Source organism: Cetorhinus maximus, chromosome 27 (genome assembly GCF_964194155.1).
Source record: "Cetorhinus maximus chromosome 27, sCetMax3.hap1.1, whole genome shotgun sequence".
Classification (NCBI taxonomy): domain Eukaryota; kingdom Metazoa; phylum Chordata; class Chondrichthyes; order Lamniformes; family Cetorhinidae; genus Cetorhinus; species Cetorhinus maximus.
Window position 1 is genome coordinate 15,988,688 of NC_135905.1, and position 12,285 is coordinate 16,000,972.

General features: G+C 39.7%; 1 protein-coding gene across 1 annotated transcript in view; it reads left to right on the forward strand.

Annotated features, from left to right (window-relative positions):
* The window catches only part of LOC144668612 (very long chain fatty acid elongase 5-like), a 46,952-nt gene extending 35,454 nt beyond the window's left edge, over window positions 1–11,498 (forward strand). The window contains exon 7 of the mRNA XM_078530801.1: window positions 10,778–11,498. Coding sequence (XP_078386927.1) covers window positions 10,778–11,332 — 555 coding nt within the window. The 3' untranslated portion in view covers window positions 11,333–11,498. The remainder of the gene's footprint in view (window positions 1–10,777) is intronic.
* The last annotated feature ends 787 nt before the right edge of the window (window positions 11,499–12,285 follow it).

Sequence of the window (12,285 nt, forward strand, 5' to 3'; positions counted from 1 at the left end):
TCAAAACCAAATTCTGATGGATTAATGAGATTGATGGATTGCAGATTACGCCGTGGAGTTCGTGTAGATTATAAATAAGGCCTTGTGCTAACAATATGAGTGAAAATGGAAACATTAATATCAATTAAAACCCCTTTTTTTTTGCTTTTAGCAGCAGACGAACGCAAAACTTGTATTTTAAATTCTAACCTTCCAACAAAACATTGGAGTCGCTTTCAGGATGGACGAGTGCCAGCAAGTGATAGCTTTGTCAGTTATTATGCACTGTGAAGTGGAAACATTGTGTGTGCCTGAGATAATTTCAGGGACAAGAAAAGCATGACAAAGAGTGGCTGCTTTAGAACAGGCCCAGGATGCCCCCAGTGATCTAGTATGTAAATACACCACCCAGTGTGGTACTTTTTAATAAGAGTTCCAGGTCGGTGCTGAGTTAGCTGGTGTGGCCAGGGGTTAGTACGCTGCAATTAGCCTCCAAGCCCACAGTGAGGGGAAAGAAAAATTGACCAAAGTTTCTATCTGACTGGCATCCAGATGTTCACAGTTTCCAGCAACATCAGGTTAAGAAATGGAGGGGCTCAATCATAATGTCCTGCACAGTCACACTGCTTTCTGATGCTCGTAACGATTCAGATGTGACAAACAGCACTTTGGATAAGTGGGACTATTGTGCCAATGGAATCGTTCCCAGCTAAAATCTACATACTCGGGAGCAAAAACAAAATAATTCTGGTTAAAATTGCAATGCAACATATCCCAAAATATGCATCCTGGAGGTGGATTTTTCTGAGAACTGTAACAATTCTTCCTGTGTAATTGTATAAAATATTTCAGCATTAATATTAAGAACACATTCAATCAGCTGATAGTACAGATAATTATTTGATTCTAATCCTATGTTAACTAATAAAATACATTTTAACCCGAACCATCGGAAGAATACAATACATAGGGTTTTATTTAATAAAAGGTGAAGTTTAACCCTTGCATTTGATTTGTGGGATGCATAGATCCAGCAAAATGTATTGGGATATTCAACAGATGCATAATACTTATAACTCGTGTCAAGTAATACTAGAGCATTTCCATGAAATGACCTGATATGTACAGTGAAATTGATATCTCAATGATTGACAGCTAGAATCAAAAGCTTGAGTTCATCTCAAAAACCCAATCGTTAATTTGGATGATATTAGGGGAGATAGTGGCATAGTGATAATGTCACTGGACTAGTAATCCGGAGGCCCAGACTATGCTCTGGAGACATGGGTTCAAATCCCATCAGTGGCAGCTGGTGGAATTTAAATTCAATTAATAAATCTGGAGTTACAAAGCTAGCCTCATGAAACTATCATCGATTGTTGTAAAAACCCATCTGCTTCACTAATGCCCTTTTAGGGAAGGAAATCTGCCATCCCTACCCAGTCTGGCCTACACGAGAGTCCACAGTAATGTGGTTGACTCTGAACTTGCCCTCTGAAGTGGCTTAGCAAACCACTCAGTTCAAAGGCAGCTAGGGATGGGCAACGAATGCTGTCAGCGACACCCACATCCCATGAAAGAATTTTTTAAAATGATAAAGTAAAATGTAAAGCCTGAATTAAGTTGAATTTATTTGGAAGCAGCATATATACTAAACTGTGGACTGCTTCCTGCTTTCGCTGACAGTATACTTGACTCACTGATGCCCTTTTCTGCCTCTCTCTCTCGCCCCATTTCTCTCTTTTGCTTTCATATTTATATGGTTTTAAAGTAATAAAGCAGTAAATCTGGTGTCATTTCCTAGGCACTGAAGTTACATGTTTATGAATAGCTGGGAGACAATCGTAAACTACAGAGAAAGTGTTACACAGACAGAGAGAGAGGTATAAACATTTGACATCGGCCATCTTGTCTAAATCTGTTTGATAAATTCAGCCTGGATCTGAAATCCCTTTTTTCCTGGGGCTATTGATTTCAGTAGTGTACCAGAATATGATACATTATCTGAGTTAGTATTGGACGCACTGTTACATAGTTATATTGATAATGGTTCCCTTGCTTCCCATACACTTAAAAAATAGTTTAATTTTAGACTTTAGTAATGTTGTTGCAATGTGTTTCTTCCCTTTTCTTTCTGAACAATAGCCACATTTGATTTATTCCTAATGGACTGTTTAGAATAATATCACCCATTTTATACAGAATTTGAGCTGTGCTTGCATTGTGAGCATTTGTTTATTTCACTGTAATAAATGTTGTTTCAGAAAATTAGAATGTTGAATATTACATGTGCAAAAAAAAGGCGAAGATTGAGAATAAAACACAAAAGGCTCAGTGTTTTCAGATTGTGTTTTGAATAATTTGAAATTCAAATACTGTAATATGGTGCCAACCTACCATCAAGCATACAATGGAAGGATAAGACTTCAAGGGATGCAGTAGCATACCTACACCAACAAAGAGATTTTTTTCTTTCCCACTCCCATTGCTGTCTTTGCAAGATGCTGGAGAGGGTAGGCAGGCAACCTGTTTGTAGACTTTGTCACTGTCGCTCAATACCTGACTGCATATAAAATCCTTTGCTGACTCTCCTTTCAGCTTTTCTCTCCCTTCCCTAATGGCAAGTCATCAGCCAGGATTGGAACACAGTGTCAGATAAAAGTGCAGGCACAAACTCATGGCGTGATACTCCATAGCTTAGCATGTTGAGGATGGTGGAGCTGCAGTACTGAGCCATATAGTGGCTGTTTGTTTGAGGAACTGGGTTGAGGGTGATTATTAACCACAGTTCCTGTTTGGCTGGCACTGAGCTGTGAGGCAGTTGTTCAATGGAGCATTTTTGGCAATGCCATAAAGACAGAGAACAAAGCTAAGCACTCTGTGAATGTCAGTTAAACCTCCATATTGAATTACTGCTGTAAATTTGTTGCTAGCTAATTATTTTTTCTCACATATTGATCATCTGTGGTCATTGCTCAAGAAAGATAAAGTCTCTTTCTTTCAGCTGTCTCTTATTCTTTTTGCCTCTCCTGTTTTCTGTAGCTTCTTTGTTCTACAGTTCTCCCACACCTCTCTCATTGTGATGACTGGCTTTTTTCCTTACTTTTTTCTTACTCTTCCAAGTGCTTGGAATGGGTGGGTGGGTGGCGGGGGCGGGGGGGTGTGTGTGTGTGTGTGGCAGGCAGGATGTTGAACCCAAGGAGTGATGACCAGAGTGGAGGGGAGAGATGAGCTTTCAGTCAGCTGGGGATAGGGGAGGGGAGAAGCTGAGGTAATGGCATTTGAGTTTTCTGGGTGATTGGATTGAGAATTTAGAGCATGTTGAGTAGGATGGAGTTTGGAGTTGGAAGCATAGAGTCTGGTGCTCTGACCATTTTATATGGATCAGAAAACAGCTACCAGAAGCAGAGAACATGGGGCTGTGTCAAATACCAACGGGCTTGCCAAGTAATGAAGCCAGTTTGATGCAGAGGATGTTGGTGCATGTACAAAGGAGAGCAGGAGATTGAGGGACATTGGTGTTACAATGGTGCATCAAGACCAGGAAAATATCAGAGAAGCAAATTTCAGGGCAAGCTCTGGAATAGAGAAGGGAAGCATGTGTGGGTGAAAGTTTTGGGTGATGGGGTATGAAAATTTAGTGAAGTTTTTGTTGCATATAGTGGTTGTTAAACTTATGGGCTGCATCTTCCGATTGACGAGCGGGGGGGCAGGGCCTGCTCGCTGATGCGTAAAATGACGCAGGGTGATGTTGGGCGTGGGTCCCGACATCACCCCGTGTCATTTAGATTTTCAGTTCAGCGAGTGATTAATGGACCTGCCCGTCCAACCTTAAGGTTGGTGGGCAGGCGAAGAGCCCAGGTGGCCTTCAGAAAAAACATGAAACCTCATCCATGGTCAGGATGAGGTTTCATAAGGGTTTTAAAATTTGTATGAAATATCTAAATAAAAGAAATTGACATGTCCGAGCTCATGTGACAGTGTCACGTGAGGGGACATGTCAGGAATCTTTTTTCTGCCTTTCATGAAAGTTTGAATCTTGAGCCGATCTCCCTGAGGCAGCACTTTGCCTCACGGAGATCCGCGCACTCTTTCGTGCACATGCACGGAAGGGCGCACTCCCGACTCAGGGAATTCCCTCCCCCGCCCGCACAGGGAGCGCAAGCACTTCTGAGCAGACATCACGCTGGGTGGGCCTTAATTGGCCTGCCCACGTAAAATGATGCCACGCCCCCCGACCGGGGGCGCCGATCGGGAACGCGCCCGCTCCCGCACAATCCCCTCCGATGGGGGGAAAATGCTGCCCTAAGTTACAGCTAGTAGTTGATGATTTGGTTGGTTGATTTTTCTTTTGTTGTATATTGACTTCTACTGAGATTAAAGATCCCAGTTTGCTTTCTGCTGATTGGGCACATGTGACACTTTCCAAAGTCTTAAAGTGACTTGTCAGTTGTAAAACATCGAATTAAACAAAGAGTGTATAGTTTAATTTCAGAGCACAATTCATACTTTGATTAATTCATAGTGGTATCATGCAAGTCAGATATTATTAAAAGTAAGCAGAAGGTGAGCAGAAGGTGTCTGGCATCATGTAACTGGCTTTCTCTTTGGCTGTAATGTCCTCCAGCCCAACAACCATTCAAGACATCTGTGTTCCCCCAACTCTGGCCTCTTGAGCATCCCCCAATTCCGTTGTCCTGCCATTGTCAGCTGTGCCTTCAGCTGCCTGGGCCCCAAGTCCTTGTATTCCCTCCTTTAACCTCTGTCTCTTCTCCTTTAAGGTACTCCTTAAAATCTACCTCTGACCAAGCTTTGGACACATGTCCAAATGTTTCCTTTGACTTGGATTCAATTTTTGTCTCATAAGGACCTTGGAAACTTTTACAACATTTAAAGGTGTCGCATAAACATGAGATGTCATTAGTAACATATTACTAAGAGCACTTTCTTTGATTAAAAGAAAACATATTATTCACAAAAGCTGAATAAACTTCATGTTTCCATTATTTTCTTGCATTAAAAATATGTTAGTGCATCTGAGATAATTTGTATTTCCTTGAACTGAACATTGCTCTCCTGCTGAGAGGATGGTCAGAGTGGGAGTACGATATGGGAAAGTTCTTCACGATCTACACTATTTGCCATTCGTGGAAGTCTGAGTGCGATCGTCAATTGGGGCAGCATTTCACACCCAGGTTTGCAAAGCTGCTGTGCTGTTTGGATCAGTATAAATAGTTACCAGTCATAAGGTATTCATTTCATAGAGGGAAAGATCTGAATCTAAGGTGAAGTTGGCTGAATGGCTGGAGTGTGATGCAGAATGACACCAACAGTGCGGGTTCAATCCCTGTACCAGCTGTGGTAGTTCATGGAGGCTTGCCCCCTCATCTTGCTCCACACATGCAGAGTGGTGACCCTCAAGTTACTGAAAATCAATGATCTCCCTGTAATGGAGAGAGCTGCCTATGATCTTTTGTGGACTATGGCTAATTACCTCCACAAACCAGTGTTTGCGAGAGATTCAACTACCTTCCCTTCATAAAATCCAATACTGTATGAAAATTTTATCTCTGACATTTACCATCTCAAAATTCTGATGGACTCTAATTCTGAACCAATTTGTGCACTGTTAGAATTTCTGCTATTCATACCGGTTATTTCTAATAGTTCCTTGAACACATTTAACTGAGCAGCTGAACCTTGTTAAATCCACATAGCTGGTTCCCAACCAGTGCCTAACCTTTTCTCCCCCCGCAAAACAGCCTCTTTGGATCAATATTTCTATAAACGGGATGTAAAGGTAATTTGCATTTTGCTTTTGCTATGCAGACTGTCTGGCCAATCTGCAGTATTTCTCAACAAAAACAATTTAAGAAAAATGCTGATTGAAAGCACATTTGATGCAGAAGTGTTTAACATTTCTAAATTATGCTATTTTTCAGTATACTCTTGTGATAGGTTAGCAATGTTTAGTGTGCTGAGTATTACGATTTGTATAGTTTACAAGGATTTTATACTTGCAGTAGCAGGACTTACTATCCCTTTATTAATTGAAAATATTTATTCAGAGTTCATAGTTTGAATTACTATTAGCTGGGGATGACATTTAAGTGAATATTGTTTTCTTTCAATCAGATCTTGTTGTGTTTTAGACTTAATGAGGCACAACAATTTGGCTGTTAGTATTAAAGAGGTAGTGACATTTTCTGACTCCATATATATGTATATATTTATAGACTGCATATATACTGAGGTTTATTATCAGAATGGAAAGGCTCTTATTGTAGAAAATACGGGAAAGCCTCTTCAGCTGCATTGTGTAGCTGTGTAGCCTAGCAGCCATGAATCTCATTTTAGTACCAAAGAATGTAATATATGATCTGCATTTGGAACTCAGGAGGCATCAGGTCATCTCGGGGGTCTTTTCTGCTACAAACACAATTGAGACTCCTCCCATACATACATAGGACACCTCCTAATGAAGTTAAGATTCAACTAGAAATTATTAACCCACTTCCAGTCCCAACACAGGGCAATAAAGCAGCAACACCTTGATCCTGGAAAATCCCAAGAACTATTGTTAAATATCTCAATCCTCAAACAGCGTGGTCCCCAATATATGCACAGCCATACTGACAATCCAAATTGTGCCAAAGTGTTCTACAGTAACTTCACAAATTACATTTCTATAATGTATTGATATTATTAAAACTACATGCTCCATCTTGTGAACATTGTTCCCTTATAAATTCCACATTCAGAACAAAAAGTGCCTTTGTGAAACCTGTCACGGTGTAATTACACTCTCCTCCCAGTAGAGAGAGACAGTGCTACCACTGGCAAGAGGGTTTAATTACAGTGTGATAAGTTTACATGGGCAGTTTCCACTATAAATATGGACATAGGAATTTATATTGGAAGTATACAAGTAAAGGCAGAATATATGACTTTAAAATGGCAGCTAAATTATGTCTGCATGCCCTGGCCCAATTATCCCTAACTCTTTGACCCCACTTCACTCCAAGACACAAGTGGGTCTTGCTTAATAAAGCCTTCAGGAGCATGTACCTTTATGTGCCAAACTGCAGGGAAGTCCAGTGTCATGGATAACAGAGGAAGCACCCAGGAAACTAGGAGACTGGAGTTTCTCAATGAGAACCATAGCCAATATATCAGCCATGTAAGGATTAATAATTAATATGAAACCATTAATAATTCAATATATCAATTTCCAACATTAATTGCACCTTTTAATTAAACACTATTAGCTGTAACGGTGTCAATTTGAATATTTATTCCCCACAAATTTTATGAACTCTAATTTCAAAAGGCAAATATTACATTTTGGATTCTATGAGTTGAGAAATTATTGTGCACGATATTAGCATATGAACACTTAATGTAGCATTGCTTTATCCAATTTAACAGCTTATTTCAAATAAGAATAGGTTAATGCCTCTTAAATAGTGCACAAACAAATGTCAAATGAATGTGTTAAGGGTTTGCACACAATTTCTCAGCTGTGGTGCTTTGATTCCTAACAAAACATAGCTAGTTAAATGTAGTCCTATAATCTATAAAGTACTTTATCATCCCATAGCCTCAGAATGATATCCCTGAAAAGTTGATTCGTAATTGTGCAATAAATCTGCACCAGTGATATTTGAAGATTTTTGTGCTATCGTGTTTGAGATATCCGATTTCCATTGTTCTCCATTAACACTGACCTCCTCACTGGGCCAATCATCTCACTTTGATGCAACACTACTAAGCCTTTCACTACAGGGAACATACAGGGTCATTTTTTTTTTGCCCTTGTTATCAGAAATGGCAAGGGTATGAGTTACAGATGTAATTACCTTGCTTTTGGCATCTCTTAGTTTTTAGCCACTCGTAGGCAATCTGGGTCAAAGGCAACATGGAATTGTATACTTCTGAATCTAATCTTAATTCTAATCTCTTACAATGCATTTCAGAGGTAGATTTTATTGAATTGGGCAGGGTTCACAGGCAATAAGCGTGCCATTCAATGCAGTGGAGGTTGGTTTCACAGATCAGGAGGGGATGTGTGCACTTGGTGATTACAACTTTCCAAATGGGCATCCTGAAAGTTTATTAATTTTACATGCAAAGTTAGCTCAAGTCCACACGAGGATGAGGCTGTGTAAATCCTTTCTGTGCCCACATCATAGCTACAAGCTTTGATGTTTTAAAATGTCCGTTGCTGCTGTATATCTGCTGCTTTCTGGATGTTGCTTCCTGACAGCTGCTGCAGTCCCAGGAGAGGCCTAATTTATTACCCTGATGTTCTCTTTCTCTGTAATGGATATGGTATTACAGTAGGTTGCATTATTGTTGTTATGTGGAGGTCACTGTGACCTTGTCTCGTGGTAAGGGAAAGATTAAAAACTCAGCCTTCTCTATGCTGTGATTCTAGTTAGATAGGGAAAAGATGGGATACCCAAAATTAATTGAATGCCATCATGTGCTAGATATGAAAATTAGAGACCAGAGATACACATTTTTATTGAGGGGTAGCATGTCAACCTAACTAAGTATTAATTATAAGCACCTTCTACACCAATGCCTGGTGTAGTTAATCTTAGTACTTTGCAGCTTGACTTGACTTCAGCAGCAGGACAGCAATCAGTAAGATTTTACCTGAGCACATTATTGCGTTTTTAAAATCGAGTTTATTTGTCAGCTGGGATTTACCAGCTGAAAGTTGCATATTGTATTGCAGTGTAGTCACCATGTCATTGTAATACTTGTCCCTCAATTCACATGCCCATGAACAGTCAGCACATGTGATGTGACTTCAAGGCAAGCTTAGCATCTTGTACTTAGTGCTGCTGTCACATGGAGGTGAGAGCTACTGATTGCATTCCGTGCCTCGGCAGATAAAAGTATCTTTTACTCCAGACACACTTAAAGACTTGTGCAGCTTTGGGGAAATGTACATTTCTCATCATTGCCATCTGTCACCGATCACCACCACCCCCCCACCACCCCCCCCCACCCCCACTGCAACCCCCTCCCTGACATAGTGTTCTTCCAAGACCATAATCCTGATTATTAGTGAGTAGAGTGGGAACAGGCAGTTTGTTGCAGGCTAAAGCTTGTATGCTGTTCCTTACTCTGCACTGGAAGAGAAGTTCCAGATGGACTGTGAGAAATTGGTGTGTTTTTAGGGAGTTCAGTACACCTAAATTGGGAGGGGGGAAAGTAATGTCAAATTTAAAAAAGATATAATACATCTCAGGATTTGCGAGAGTTAAGATGGATAATTCTCGTAAATTCATTCTGCACTAACTTGTTTTTTATTCCCTTTTTTTTCCAATGCACAATCATTCCCCAGCTACTGGTTATGCCACACTGTAACCTAATATTACTGGGTGAACAAGACTGGATTAACTCAGCCACCATTTCTCTCTGTTTCTTGCAGAAAATGTGTGAGTTCTGCTTATTTCTCCCAGATCGCTGAACTGGGACTGGAATTTGCCATGTGTGGGATTGCTGTGTGAATGTATCTCCTTAAACTCTGACCTTTTTGTGTACAAGTGCGCTGCACTATCGGGTTGCTGCCATCCTGTTTTAAGTTATTACAGTGGAAGAAATGTTTGAAATTTTTCATTTCTGAATTTATCTAAAACATTAATTAATTAAACGCATATTGGATACATGACTGGTAGTGGCAGCTTATCGAAAAGGAGTCGCCAAGTGTAAATAATTCAGTCAACGTGTGCATGCATTATATATCTCTTCATCCTCATTCATGGAATCATGCAGTACAGAAGCAGATGATTCAGCCTGTCATGTTTGGGTCAGCTTGTTCAAAGAGCTATCCATTAGTTCCCTGCCCCTGCCCCTGCCCCACAGCCCCACAATTTTTTCTTTTTTAAGCAATATCTCTTTTGAAAGTTACTGTTGATTCTGCTTCCACCCCCCTTTTGGGCAGTACATTACAGATCATAACTTGTAGAAAAAGAAAATTCCCCTTATCTCCCCCAACTTGTTTGCCAATTATCTTAAGCTTGTGTCCTCGGGTTACTGACTCTCCTGCCAGTGGAAACAGTTTCTCCCTATCTACTTTATCAACACCCCTCATAATTTTGAACACTTTTATTAAATCTCCCCTTAACCTTCTCTGCTGTAAAGTGAACAACCCCAGCTTCTCCAGTTTCATTGTTTATTTTTGATAAAACAATGAACTCCCCCATTTGTGTGTTTGATTTTCATGCCATGTCGTTTAACGATGCAGAAGTTTTAAAAAAAATAATAGTTTATGGGCTAAGAGTGATAAAAGTGTGATCATTTGTTTGAAACACAGCTATTTTTTGTGATTGAATAGCATGGCTGTGGAGATGGTGTTGCAGCCAGGATCTTGTTCCAATAATGCTGTGTATTAGCTGTGAGCTACAGGATGTAACTCAGTCACAAAATAATCCACACCTGTGAACTTCCAGTTCCAGCCCTTGGAAACACCCAGTCACGTCAAGTTAAAGATTACAGCTACACTGCAGCAGAAAGTGAGTGAGTTGTGCTGTGAAAGACAGTTACAATCATTATTAGGAAAATAATATAACATAAAAGCCTCTGGTTAAATAATTTATAGGTTTAAATCCAAAAGTCATCTAGTTTCACTTCAACCTAAAATGTATTTTCATAATTATGTTGCTAGAAGTCAAATTAATTCAATTTTCTTAGGCACTGTCATTTGTTAAGTTGAACAGAATGTGATTTGAATAGTTGCTGCTTACGAGTCCATGTAAATGTCTGTGTTTGTTAAATTCTGCAGATCCTATTAGTCTATAACATGGCCTGTAGCATCATGAGCCTGTACACCACTCTCCTGTTTCTGCGTGGCATTAGCATCGCAACTTCCATTTTTCAAAAGGAGTTCTTTTCAGAGCTGTACTATGCCTACTTCATGTATTGGGTGATAAAAAACTTGGAACTGCTTGACACCGTCTTCATGATCTTAAGGCACCGAAAGCGTCAGATATCCTTCCTACACACCTATCACCATTGTAGCATGCTGATCCTGAGTGACCTGACCTATCATTACTACCCTTGGCCAGCCATCGCTCCTTTCCTTGCAATTAATTCATTTATTCATGTCATCCTGTATTTCTACTATGGGCAGAGCGCACTGAACCCGGTCCAGCGACCTGCATGGAAGAAAAGAATGACCCAGTTACAAATCCTTCAATTCCTTATGGACTTGATTCTTGCAACATGGGGATACCTCTTTCATGGATTTTGTATTTACAGTATCATGTATGGTTTGACAATGCTGGGACTATTCTTAAACTTTTATCGCAAAGCTTTTAATTCCAAAAAAGCTACCTAAATGTGCCTATAATTGAGAAATTTGACTTGAACATTGTTTTCCTTTCCTGTAATTAAAAGTCCAGCCAAGTGTTAATATTTAAATTGTTTTAAAAGTGTAATTGTTTAATTTAGAAACACAAAACAGTTATATGCGATTTCAACAAATAAAATGTTTGTGGATATATAAAATAGAATTATGCATGTTTCTTTTTGGCGTGGTCTTTACTCACTGATTAGGGTACTTTGCTTTGTCCTTGCCTGTTGCTATTATTGTAGCTTTATATTTTAGAAAGCTTCCCATGCTAGGATAGTCTGCCGGCACTTTATCCTGTGCTGTTGAAATGATTAAACAGAAACTGGTTTGAGTTATTCCCCATGAGATGAGTTCAGGCCTTGGTATGGTTGTCAGTGTGAGAGCATGCCAGAGAGTTGACACTTCCCAATAGTAAGGGTGGGAAATCCTAAAGTGTGAGTCAATTGATTTTATACACTTCTCAGCAACTGGTTCCAGAATAACATTAACAGAAACTTAAAACTCTCCAGAGGAGTAGAGTAAAAGTCTAAAAATTGCCACTTATGCTGTTTCCCTGGGAGACCTGATGGTTTTCTGCTGAAGATGGGGCAGGAAACAGGAGGTAACCTACCAAGTTTCCAGGTAATAACATGTAATTCTAATATAACAATTAAACATGACAACAGATGCACTTTCATGATTCAAATTGATAACTTGTGTAACCAATTACTTGTCTTGAGGCTATTAATACTTGACATATTACTGTCAAGAATTTCATGTTGATGAGCAATCACTTTATTAACAGATGGACCGTAAGTAGATCTGAATCATCTTGTTGCACATTGCAGTTGGAGATTGATCTGTTAGTAAACTCCAGAATAGGTTATTTCATAGAATATTATACATCCCGACACTTTACAAACTTATACATAATTCCATACCATCCAGTCTCCTACAGT